Here is a 13,046-nt window from a genome sequence, read left to right on the forward strand (position 1 = left end):
GCTTGCTGTGTATTTCTTAAAAACGTGAAGTAATCTACTGCAAAATAATGTTTGTTATATGGAGATGGAGCTCCATTCACATTCATGTTTTCACAAGATGCTTCAGCAATGCGTGCATGCACCCATTCCTGTGCCTGCACCTTGACGTGATTTCTGTGGTTCTGTGCCGATCCTGGGATGCTTATGCTGCAGCCCAGCAGAGGCTCAATTTGGGTAGATGCAGCTTGCAGCTGGTGGTTTTATTAGGGACTGAGAATGGTTTACAATTGAATTTTGTCAGAAACATTCTCACTAGTTCCTCCCCCCATCAGAAAATCCAGATTTTGAGAAAAATCCATGAAATCTTTTTTTTCCAGAAAATCCATGATCGTTGATTCTCTTTGCCAGGTCACAGTTTGACAACCATGGGCTCAAATGCACTAATTGTCACCTGCTTTATAGAGGTGGTTTAATCCAAACTCCATCCTCTTGCTGCTCCTAGACCCATCTCTTCATCCTCCCTGACTTTGTTCTCGTCCTCCTTAGCACTTGAGCTACTACATAGTTTGTCAGACTTCTCACAGCAGGTTGAGTTGAAAGTTCAAATGAAGGAAGAGTAAGAATAGGGTTTGACCTGCTGCAAGCTGTTTGAGATGCAAAAGGACGTGAAGAAAGAGTGTCACCCCACAAATTGCACCAAATTTTAATCTTCTGTTCTTACTCTCCGATTGTACGCGCTGAGGTCTACATTGTGAACTCTTACACTCTTCCCCACATCCAAAAGCATTGCTACAGTCAAAGGCAGAATAGGTTCATTCGTCCCAGAGGCAATCACCTGCCTGCTTGGGGCTATATCGTATTTTCTGTTCCTTCACTGGTGGTGTGTTGTTGGGCTAGAACGTATTACTTATTTTGGCACTATTCTGCGACTCCAAATCAGCCATACATGCTTACAGTGCTGTAAAGCCAGTATGATGCGATCGCAGTAGAGTGGTCAAATGCATGCAAAGTGTGTATATAAAGTAAAATTAATTCTGCTCATGTTGTAGCAGTTGCTTTTCTGATTCCATAAAGTATAATCTCTCCCTTTATTTCTCCTCCTCAATCCAGCAGCTCTTTGTTTTCTGCTCTTACCACCTATTTCTGATCAGTAGCCATAACCTCAAATTGAAATGGAACAATTGGATATGGTAGGGAAAAAGATAAAGCATCAAAACATCAAAGTTGATCCAAAAAATAAGTGACATAAATCATTAATTTCCACAGACACCAAGACTCCTTTCCTGCAAAACTCCTACCTTAAAAAGGAGAATATTCAACACAAACCTTAACATGTATCGATACATTGCTTTCCAAATAGGATATTTTTCAGTTATTTTTGGTATGGAGAACCAGTACACATATTTTAGAGGAGATATTTTTATAGAAGATACATCAAACTATAGCTGAACTATAAACCAAAAACTACCATTCTGTTGCAGGATCTTTTCAAAAGTCACATCAGTGGCTTGGATTCCTCTGTTGAACAGAAATGCCCCAACTCTGCTTTTGCACCAAACTAGTGCTGTTTGTTTCTGCCTTGGCCTCCATCTTAGGCCATCTCTATATGAAAACAGTTTTCACAGCACACACAACTGAAGACTATTTGCATTGTCTCTCTCTATAAAAGAGTAATATCATCACCTCTCCTTTGGATTGGCACACGGGAGCAAAGAAAAAAAGAAATGCTTTTGTGACCTACAAAAGCCTTACTTGAAATAATTCTCTACGACTTGAGGCCTTTTGGAATGGAAGGGATATATTGTTTTGACTTGATTAAAGCTGAAAAGTTGATTTGACATCCTGTTGTCAAGGAAACCAATTCACACACAAAAGAAAACAGTTGTGATGGTATCATTCAGACTATTCAAGTGACCTTAGAAAGAAAAAAAGGCTTCAGTTCCAAAGATTTGTATTCAACTCACTTCACCACCGTAGAAATAAAGATCATTGCTCTTTATGCTTATTGGAAAGCAGTTTTCAATCTGGAAAAAGCGAAACGCCACATCTTCTTCCAACTGCCAGATCTAATACTTTGCTGGGACCATACACATAAACACACCTACCATTTATTGCCTATTTCAAAGGGTACAGAAAGAATCACACAGAAGATGTATAGGGAAGGAGAAGGAATTTCTTTAATTCACAGGACCGTGATAAATACTCCCTGACACATAACATACCTATCGAACAGCAGCTCGCAAGCCAGGTTTTAAAACATCCTCCTCCAACTATAAATAAAGCAAAGCTTTGTTTTTCTGGGAGTTATCAAAAAGCAGCATTTATTCTCTGTCAGCCTCCTAGATCCCTCACAAATTGAGTTTTTCATGCACACAATAAATGGGACATAGTTATGCTTCATCTGGTCACTCCTCCTCCCTACAAGATCCCAAAGAGGCAGTATTGTCCTTGCTGACCACTACCACCATCATCCAGCTTTGCAGCCCATACAAGTCTCATTGAGGTTTGATTCCCTAACGGCTGTGGGTAGATTGGAAAAATGAAACTTTATCTATCCAGTCACACGCTGTAATTATACATCTCTTTCTCCAATGACGTAGCCTCCGCCTGGCCAAGTGAGCAGACAGATGACTAAACAGCAACTTGTCCCAAATTCAGCTTAGAAAAAACCAGACATGATATTAATAAGGAGGGAAATACACTGAAGAATGAATGCCGATGTTCTTACATTATTGTCATTTAAGGGCATCACACCAAAGGTCACAGAGACAATAAGCCTCAGTCGTTTTCCATTTGTTACACAACATACAAATTGCCATAGTGTTAATGAACATCTTTCTCCATTCCTGGCCAGCCAAGCCACTGCATTATTTCCTCTTAGACAAGTACTTAACCCTTGGAATTCATTATTTACATCACTTCCTGAAGTACTTTGTCCTTAGGGCTGAGCAGAAATGCCACAAGGTGGCTGTGACTGGAGCATCGAATGCTTCATATGCCTGAGTCTGACTTCTTTCTGACAGAGCTTTTTTGCTGGAAGAGCATACAAAGCATACTTATATCATTTTTGATCAAATATGCACATGAACATTCATATATGCTCTCTTGCAAGTGTCTTCAACCCCTTGCAGAACACAGGAAAAAAATTTTGACATTGTCTGTACTTTGTGGATATTGCTTGTTACGTCTATGTTGAAATAACAGTTACGGTAGAAACATCAGCTGATGACAACAATAGAAGCTACCATGAAATAACTGCATTTCCACTTAAAATGATGACAACTGAAAAGTAGTTCTTGGAACAGAAATGACATTCACAGAAACGTGGAAGGGCTTGTATGAAGGGATATATTGCTTATACTCTCTTTACTCCTAATAAACCACTAAGATAGCACAGCTGAGCTATAGAGAGAGGAATGCCTCATTTCTAATCTGTACTTCATTGTTTTTTCAGTTTAGGAATTCTGCATAAATACAGATAGCAACAGCTGAACCAAATTCACACTATTTCATAAACTAGGTGAATTTTTTCTTAAGACATTAAATTACTACTTCCACTGTTCACCATAAGAATATGCAGATGAAAAGAGAATACTGAAGGCTGGTAGCTTTGTACAGTTCTGAAAAAGACTAAATTTTATGTGCATAATTAAAATTAGAAAGAGAAGAAGTCCAACACCAAATGCTGAACTGAAATAAGCCAAGGTTACTTTCTGCGTGTCATCAAACAACCTCCACCTCTGTCCCCCAGACTCAAACATTGCACTCTGCATTTTGATGAACATCTTATATTGGCATGTTCTCCTCTCCCATTCAACAAACCCAAACAGCAAGAGCTAGAAAAGAGGAAAGCTGATGGCACTACTAAGCTTACCCACAAACAGGTCCGTACTCTCTTATGAGTTTTGTGTGGTTTTCCCAAAATCCCTGGATAAAAGAAAAAATAACAAAGTCTTTTAGAACAGTACTTAAAGGAAACTCTATTATACAGTGTTGCTAACACTCACACCAAAGATTTGAACTTCAACTAAGAGAACCATGGTATTAACTCATAACCTGACCTTTCTTTCATTGGCCATCTGTAACAACAGAGCCTAGAAATGATGACTGAAAAATAAAATCCCAACCCTCCAAAAAGCCTGGAAAGCCATGAAACATGTTTTCATCAGGGTTTGACACTCAAAAATGTTACCATTTCATGATTATTTTTTTTTTAACTAATTTCGTGATTGAGGTCTTGACTCAATTTTTTTCTGATATGTGTGTGGATTGAATAACTGACAGAGAAATTAACAACAGAATAAGTATATGACTTACTACACACAAGAGAAATACAGGGAATATGGAAAAGTTATCTTGTTTGGGTTTTAGTTATACGAGTAAAAAACCAAACCAACCCAAACCTGCAAAGTTGGATTTTAGCATGAGGCAGTCACCTGGGACACTGCAGAATAGTAAGCAGATTTATTTTAACAAAGTTTTAGATTTTTTACTGTGTTTCATTTTCATAACTGATGAAAATTAGTATCCATTTATATAAATAAACCTGTCACTATACTAAATTGTTAATGTCCTAAATGAATTCAAACTGATTAATCTAAAAGAAGGTGTGCAAAATGCATCCCAAAAAATAAATATAAAAAAATATGTTTTAACAACACTACGATATTTGATAATCATACTGCATTGTGTTTGTAACTTGTCTATGGGAAAATAACATATTTGACTACATTAATCTGCATTTATATTAAATCAAGAAAGACTATTGTGATCTATCTTCATTCTTCAGAGAAAATTCCCTAACGAAGTAGAATACTTATGCCTCATATTGAATCTTTCTTATTTTCTATTACCTACTGCAGAATATTAGCTAGAACAATATGAACTATTGTAAATACATTAACCGCAGACATAAACAAACAAGACCACGTAATGCGTGTATGCTTTGGGAGCATTTTACCACACTCAGCAAAAGAAAATCTGGTAATCAAAAGCAGTTATCCTACTTATCACCCTTGGGTGCTAACTTATCAGCCAAATTAGCAAAGCACTTGCCACCACCTACAGTCTTCCTCTTAGAAAGCCCTCCAATTGTTTCTTATTTTTAATACATTTGTTGGGTTTTTTTGTTTGTTTGTTTTTAAGTCTTGGACTTGCAATATGTATATTCTACAGGATGGTACATCTCTAGGTTAAGGCAAGAACTTTAGGTTTTCCTTAAACTACAAAAAGCTAAAGCACTGGATGGCATGTAAGAAAACACAATAAAGGTAAAATTATGAAAGAGGTGGTTTAGATGATTGCCCGAAAAAAGAATATATATTCTCACTTGAAAAATACTTTACTACTCAGGTAAGCGGAAAAGCCTCATCCATCAGCACACAAAAACTAAGGTGGACAAAGCCTTTGTGATACCACAAATGCATATGGCTAACTCAAAAAGGCTTTTATCTGCAGACACCGAGGGAGGGGAAAAGGTATGCAAGCATTGACAGTGACCTGCATTTTGCTACAGTGATACTCCAGCAGTAGCAGGGTTTCAGCCTGCGATTCTTACAATTTCAGCATTACAAAGGTTGCCTACTGCCTTCCTCCCCGATGATGCAAGGGGAAATCCTGGGGCCGAATTCCCCCCAGCTCTATCCTCCAAGCAGCCACCTGAGGCTGCGCGAAGCAGGCTCAGCTCGCCGGTGCGCTCCAACCGCTCTGCCCGGGAGCGCGGCTCCAGCCAGCGTAACCACAGCCGGCAGATTTACAACCGCACCGGGGCAGGGTCTCACCGGAGAGCACTGGGCAAAGTCGGACATGGGGTGCAAAGTGTTGCTGTATCACCACAGTAACGGCCGCACAGGGCAGAGGGACTTCCAGTCTTGTGAGACAACACAGAATCAGGTCTGCCCTCCAGCCCGCTCGCCTCCTAGCCTGAACTTTCAATGAGGACATCCCAAACCACAGCCTACACCTTGCCTGCTAAGCTTTGCTTCAGATTGCAAGCACGCACATAGGTGTTGTGCTTGCTGTACCCACCAGCTGCATTCCAGCGAGCCTGCAGGATATTAACATTTACAAGAAGCCTAGGCTTTAAATGATTCAGTGAAAAAGCCTTCCAGAAAGCCAGCTTGGAAGCACTGCTCCTGGCTCGCTGCAGTAGAGGGGTCGGGCAGAACACGTTTCAAATCAGGCCTGTTAACCAATAACTGGTTTTCCACCTCCAGGTCTCCTAAATGATTGCACTGGCTTAAAATTAACCACACTTAGTTTTTTCCCCTAAAGCAAGAAGTACAAGCCTGTAGGATGGGAGGAGGGAAGGAGTAGAAAAACATCTGGGAGATATTGTGAGAAAGCATCCTCGGGAGTCAAAAAAGCACTCGTTCTCCACACTTCAGGATGCTTTCTCACGCCCTGCATCGCTGCACACACATACACACCACTGTCTGCCTCCACCACCTGTCCTGGGTACCTGCTGCTATTCTGGCTCCATCCACAGGCAGAGCGAGCACCCCGGAGCAGGTCTTATTGGGCTGCCTGAGAACAACGAGCAAACAGCACATGGCAGAGCCCTGTGAGGCTGTGGTGCCTGGAGTGCGGGCAAAGGCAGAGGGAACACGTGTGTGTGTGTATCCCTGACGAATCAAGGCACACCTTTCAGCTGGAGTTGTATGAAGGCACTTGTGTTTCTCCTTGACTGCCACAATGAAGGCCAATGAACCTCTGATGGTCTCAGTACACAAGTGAGGAGATACGCTACATCCATGTGGCTCTGTCAGTTTTGCAGCATCACCCCTGAACATGGCTTCCAGTAGACAGGTACCTTGAAAACATCATCCTTCTTCTATGAGTCATGTTTGAAGCACAGCAAGCCTCTTCAGTGCCTTTGATAACTTATTTACACTAGCTGAGGTCAATCTGCTCCAAGGCTTATTATTGCAGGTTTGCCCAGGTTCATAATTGCAATTGTACTTAATACGCACAGGATAACTAAGCACCTGCCCACCAGCAGCAACTGTTTGACAAGAAAATGGAGACAGAGACCTCTCTTTGACTCAAGGCCACCCAGAGGGTGAACACAAGGAGGAGAAGTGAACTCAGAAATGGTGCCTGCTGACATGTACCCAAATGGCTTAAATAGTCTTAAGACAGGAGCTAGAATGAAACAATGTGGGGGTTAGGAAGGAGGTAAACAAGGAAAAATGGAAACATACATTCTAATTTTTTAGGAAGACAGAAGGAAACTGAAAAGCAAAACAATGCACAGTATTATGACATGACACCATGTGCATCAGAAGGAACTGTAGCACATTAAACAGTCACTCGTAATAATGAAAAGTAAAAACATAGTCAGCAACGGTGTTCCAAGTCAGAAAAATCACTTAGCTTTTTCTTTGTTTGGAAGCTGCAGAATACAAATTGTCAACAACTCAGAAAAGGGTTGGGGCAGGGGGGACTTGCTGCATGTGGCCCCTACAGTGAGGTACCAGCCTGATGACAGCCCATTATCAAACAAGATAATGCAGGAGTATGAAAAGCTTCTTTCCCTGAAGAAAGCATATTTTACAGCATCTGGTACACCATGGAAACAGCAGCTCAAGTGGGCTGATTGCTGCACACCCAGAAGGCTTCTTTGTTTACATGGCTGGCAGTTGCCTCCCTACAGGGAATTTGCATTCTCCCCTTCCTCTGAGCGTGTATCATCAGCTGCGTCTGTGGGTAGAACCGCTGGCAAGCCCAAATCCTGCTCTCAGGCATACAGGTGCAACCCCCATAGAAGGGAACAAGACTGGGGTGCACATCAGTCAGAGCCAAGCCTGGCCATTGCCAACCATCTATCTTGAGACATTGAATGCTGAGACTTGAGCCTAAGCAGCATACACATGAAAGGGCTTCAGAAAGGACTCCATTGACTCAAGTATCCGCTTTCCTTTTTTTCAGTAGATTATGCCACTGCAAGAGAGATCCTTTGGCAATTCCCTCCTTGTTGCACACTCACCTTGCTAGTTCATCACAGCAAAGAAAAATCTGCGGCAATGTCATCTTCCCTCCTTGGTGAAAATGGGTGTAGGCGCTAAGCCAAATTTTTCAGAAAGAGGCATGCATTTCGATTTTTGGGGTGTCTGACATGAGGCATATCCAACCTACCCTTCTCAGTTGCTCACCACCTGCAGATCCCGTGGCTGCAAATGGGGACTTTAGTGACTTTAAACTTAAGCTTAAAGTGACCCAGACTGCATGGAGGATGCTTTGTAACATTTCAGCTTGCTGCAGCTGGAAAACAAATCACATGGTTTGTGAACTTAGCTATCGTCCTTAAGGGTCACTAGATAAAATGGTGTGAAGGGGGCCACATAGTTGGGATTCAGCAAATGTATGCTCCTCACAGTAGCTACTGAGCTGTGTGCAGAGTGGTGTGCCCATCAAAATCCATTGCAAGTTGCAAACGTTACCCATGCAAGAATAGCCAAGGGGAAAAAAGGCTTCTTTTGCCGCCCCTTTCTGAAAAACATCTTGCACTACCTGATGTCAGTCACTTACCAAGACAGCCTGGATTCAAACCTGTGACTCGGAAACCAAAATCGCCACATCCCATCACTAGTTCCATATACGCTCCACCCTCACCACCCTGTAGTCAGACGTGATGGTCTGTTTCACTATGACATTAATAACCAAAGCATCAGTGTGCACACTTTATATCAAGAGAGAAAAATCTATACAGTTATTTATGGTACATAATGACAATGACTGACATTTATGGATCACATTTTTAGTATTCAATGGGCTTCGCATGTCTTTTTTCCTTAGACCACCTGGAAAAAACCCCACAACTGCTAATAACCTAGTACCCAAATTGATCTTTTTTTAAATGCAAGCTAACATTTAATTAAAGCAACCTTTTATCAGACTGCAGCCCACTTTGAAGGAATGACCCCATACTGTACATGCATCTCCAGTAATAATCCTAGTGAAAACACTAGGATGCTAGAAGACAAGAGGAAGAAACCAGCATGAACTTCTAACCAGCCTGATTCTGAGCCATGTACATAGTTTGTTTCCTTTGATCGTTACCCTTAATGGTTGTCCTCTGTGTATAATTTGGTTTAATTTATGTGTATGCCATTTCAGATTTTTAAAAACACATATAGCCCTTCCAAATTTATTAAAAGCAGCCTTCCTACCCTTAATAGTTATTAAGAGAGGTTAGTGTTATGTAATTAAGTTAATCCTCATCTGTAAAGGCTAATTAACTGAACACTAATTGAATCTGCATATGAAAATTTGGACAATGTGTTCTCATTACACAATTAAAAAAAAAAAACACCTGAACTAAATACCAAACAAATTATAAATTTTTTTCCTTCTACCTTTTCAGGTCTTCTATAAAAACTAAGCGGGCAGGTTTATTTCAGTGCACTATATTAGTCCCTGCTAATGGAACAAGAAGCTGTCGCATCAGCGTTGGGAGCAACCAGTCCTTCCCTGGAAGATGATTGTCTTCCCTCTTGCACAAGCTCTCTATTTCACTCTGCCCTTACTCCATGCCTTTCATCACCCTCTTCCCCTTCTGCTGTCCATCACCTGCCCTAGTCAGAGAGGGCAGAGGCTCTTGGGATCGAGTCATATCATCCAAAGGATCAGATGGCATCAAGGTATCACCTCAATGGACTGTATCAACCAAAAGGATCAGATGGCACAATACGATTCCGCCATGCTGATTCACCACCCCAAAGCCTGCATATGGCCAGCTCAAAGCAACCTGGGCAGTTTTGGTAGGGTGTTACCCCTTCTCCCCCAAAGATCACTTCCCAGTGAAGTACTAAGGAGAAAACAGCCTCATGTCGTTCTCCTCTGCCTGGGTGTGCCTGCATTACAAAAGGAAGACATGTTTTGGACTCTTTTCAGCCTTTGCTTGAGATATTTACAGTTTACAACAGTCAAGTTTCCAAGAGAGAATTAAGAGAAGCACATCATCCTTTCTGGTATTTGCTGTCTCTCCCCATTAACCAGGTTAATGGCTGATTCTAATAGGCTGGTAACTGAAGAGTCGGCAGGAGGGAGGGGAAGCCAAGCAAGTAAATACACAATTGCGAGCCTGACCTCAATAGCATGCAAGATTTCCCCGTGCATGGAACACACTCAGTCCTCAGATTTTCTCACAAACCCCACCATATGTCTTTAACGTTTGAGTCGTAAGCACCAGCACCGCACAAGCGGCACAGCTGGATGGAGCAGCTGCAGCTAGTCAACATTCCCTCATGCACCACTTTTGGCCCACCAGTAACAGCCTGGCATCCCACTTCACAGCAAATACCAAAAAGAAAGAGGGTCAGAGGAATGGGAAATGGGATACACCCCATGTTACATTTCTTTGGGAAGATAACACGTTTTTTTGGTGAGGGAACAGTGGAAGATGTACAGAGACCTCAGTAATGCATTTGGTCTGGAGGCCAGCACAGTCATCACACCCAAAAGAACGAAGATCAGGATAAAAGGTAAGAGACAGTAAATATGCAAGCTCTAGGGCAATAAGTACGGACTGAGTTGAAAGAAAAAGTACGGGCATGAAAGGAGGAAACCCAGTGATTTCTCAAGGGTCAGTCTTGGGACAAACCATGTTCAGTGTTTTGAGGACTGACTTCAGTGGAAAAAGCAGATAGACTTTAGTGAAGTACATTCATGGTTCTGGGCTGAAAGACATTCTTTCCTCAGAAGGCAGAAAGATTGAGATTGTCATATCAGAAGAATTGCACAACCTAAAGAACCTGAACAACTGCAACAGAGGAGGGTCTTTAGTTGAAAGCAAAGCTTCACACCCTTAGAGGGACTACGCTAACTCCAAGAATTCCTGCAGTAGTAGATGGCTTTAAATTGAAAGAGGGCAGATTTAGATTAGATATGAGGAAGGAATTTTTCACTCAGAGGGTGGTGAGGCACTGGAACAGGTTGCCCAGAGAAGTTGCAGATGTCCCATCCCTGAAAGTGTTCAAGGCCAAGTTGGACGAGGCTTTGGGCAACCTGGTGTAGTGGAGGGTTACCCTGCCCACGGCAGAGGGGTTGGAACTAGATGATCTTTGAGATCCCTTCCAACCCTAACCATTCTATGATTCTTTGACTCTATGATTATCGTTTGAAAATGATAGAGAAGGGAAAAACCTAGATGGACATATCAACCACAGGATAACGATGAACAACAAGTATGATGGAAACTACAAATGTAGAATATCTAGGATACACTTCCTCTGGAATGCTGCATGCAAATCTGATGAGCCACGTTCAAAAGGAATGAATTAAAAATGGAACGAGTGGAGAAAAGGGTTACGAAGGATCCTCAGGGAACAGAAGGCCTGTCTTACAAGTAGTAATTAGGAGAGTTCATTTTAGCAAACCAAAGTTTCATTTTAGCAGACCAAAGGGAGGAGACAAGCTTGCTGTCTATAAATGTACTGGGAGTAATCATCAGGGAGGGAAAAATATCTATTTAATATAAAAGCCTGCATTACTAAAAGATCAAACGAGTATAAACTGGCCATGGATAAATGTTGCTAGAAATTAGATGAAAGTTATTGACTATCAAAGTAGTAAAATTTTAGAACAGCCACCCAGTCAGAATAGCAAGGGCAAGCACCTCACGGAGGGTTTTGAGGCACAGGAGATGATAGGATGTGGATACTTAGAAAAAAAATAGAGTGTAGGATGAATAACTCAGCCCATCTATGGCAGCCTCTCAAGGTGATAACACAGCCACTTCCAAGAGACTCTTCTCTAGCGGAAAAGATTTACTGCACTTTCGCGTGTGCACACTGCACACTTCTAGTTGATTCACCTTAACTTTCCAGAGAATTCCCACATAGATACGGCCTCAGACATTAATTTGGCATCCTGCAATGAGATTCTCACTTTCTTTTTGTCTTTTTATTTTCGATCTCATTTCACTTTGCAAACTTCATTTCCACAACATCTCTGGGATGGCAAGTGCCCATCTGTCAGAGGTGGGGAGTTGGAAATAAACAAGATTAGGCAATTTGTCAAACACCACACAAGAAGTCAATGGTAGAGCCAGAGACAAGCTGCAGGTTTCTCAGTCCTCCTTCCTGGTATCTTACAATACCACTCCTCCTTTGCCACAGAAACACAGACAGTATATGAGATAGGAATATCAACAAATTCCATCTATTTGTGAGCTTTCAGACATATCACATGCCTGAGGCTCTGGAGAAAGGCAAGAGGAAAACAACTCTACATACATGGTTAACTCTAAAATGCTTTAAATAGAGAGAAGTTTCTTCCTCGCCCAACCGTTAGCTTAAGATTCAATTACTCTTATCATAATATGCATAGCTACAAATGTAATTAGTCATAAAATTACCCAGACCCTCAAATTATTCCAGCTGCTGTATTCAGCTCCCTGATTCTTGCAACGATGAATTCTCAGACTGATTACACTGGCTAAAATAATATTTCTTTTTATCTGTTTTATCTATTTGGAAGTTGCCTGCCATTAGCTTCGACCTTGTTTATATCTGCTGTAGAGCTATAATTGGAACCTTACTATTTTTATTAGGACTATTGTCTAGATAACTCTTAAACCTGCTAGGCCCTTATTTCACTTAATAGTAAATGTCACAGAAGACACCTATTCCAGCTTCTAGGAATCTTTATCAAAACCAGCAAACATGTTATTATGAAGATATGTACAAAGAGAAATACAATTTGTGCAATATGTGTTCATGAAAGGCTCCACGTGAGGTCTTACAGACTTACTGCAATTTCTGATCCTGTGATAAACATATATTTATAATAAGTCAAGAAACTAGGAAAAAAAGAGAAAGGAATGATGGATTTATTTTTTTTTTTACTAGGCTATGTAATTTCCACTAAATCTCTTCTAAGTTGTCTTCTTTCCAAACTGAGCGTAGTTCTCTCCTACAGAATCTGTTCTTGTATGTAATTCCACTGGATCTCTAACCATCCTTGTTGCCTTTCTTAATATTACCACACCACTAAATTACAACAGGAAAACAGAGAATTACAGTGCTCTCTATAGGAGGGAATTCATTGTGCAACAGAAGACCATT

At 41.2% G+C, this 13,046-nt stretch overlaps 1 protein-coding gene across 2 annotated transcripts in view; it reads right to left on the reverse strand.

Moving 5' to 3' along the window:
- The window catches only part of TBXAS1 (thromboxane A synthase 1), a 242,686-nt gene that overhangs the window by 149,162 nt on the left and 80,478 nt on the right, over positions 1-13,046 (reverse strand). For both annotated transcript variants that reach the window (XM_086611173.1, XM_086611171.1), the window contains exon 4: positions 3,854-3,906. In XM_086611173.1, coding sequence (XP_086467299.1) covers positions 3,854-3,906 — 53 coding nt within the window. The remainder of the gene's footprint in view (positions 1-3,853; positions 3,907-13,046) is intronic.

Source organism: Tauraco erythrolophus, chromosome 4 (genome assembly GCF_009769465.1).
Source record: "Tauraco erythrolophus isolate bTauEry1 chromosome 4, bTauEry1.pri, whole genome shotgun sequence".
NCBI lineage: Eukaryota > Metazoa > Chordata > Aves > Musophagiformes > Musophagidae > Tauraco > Tauraco erythrolophus.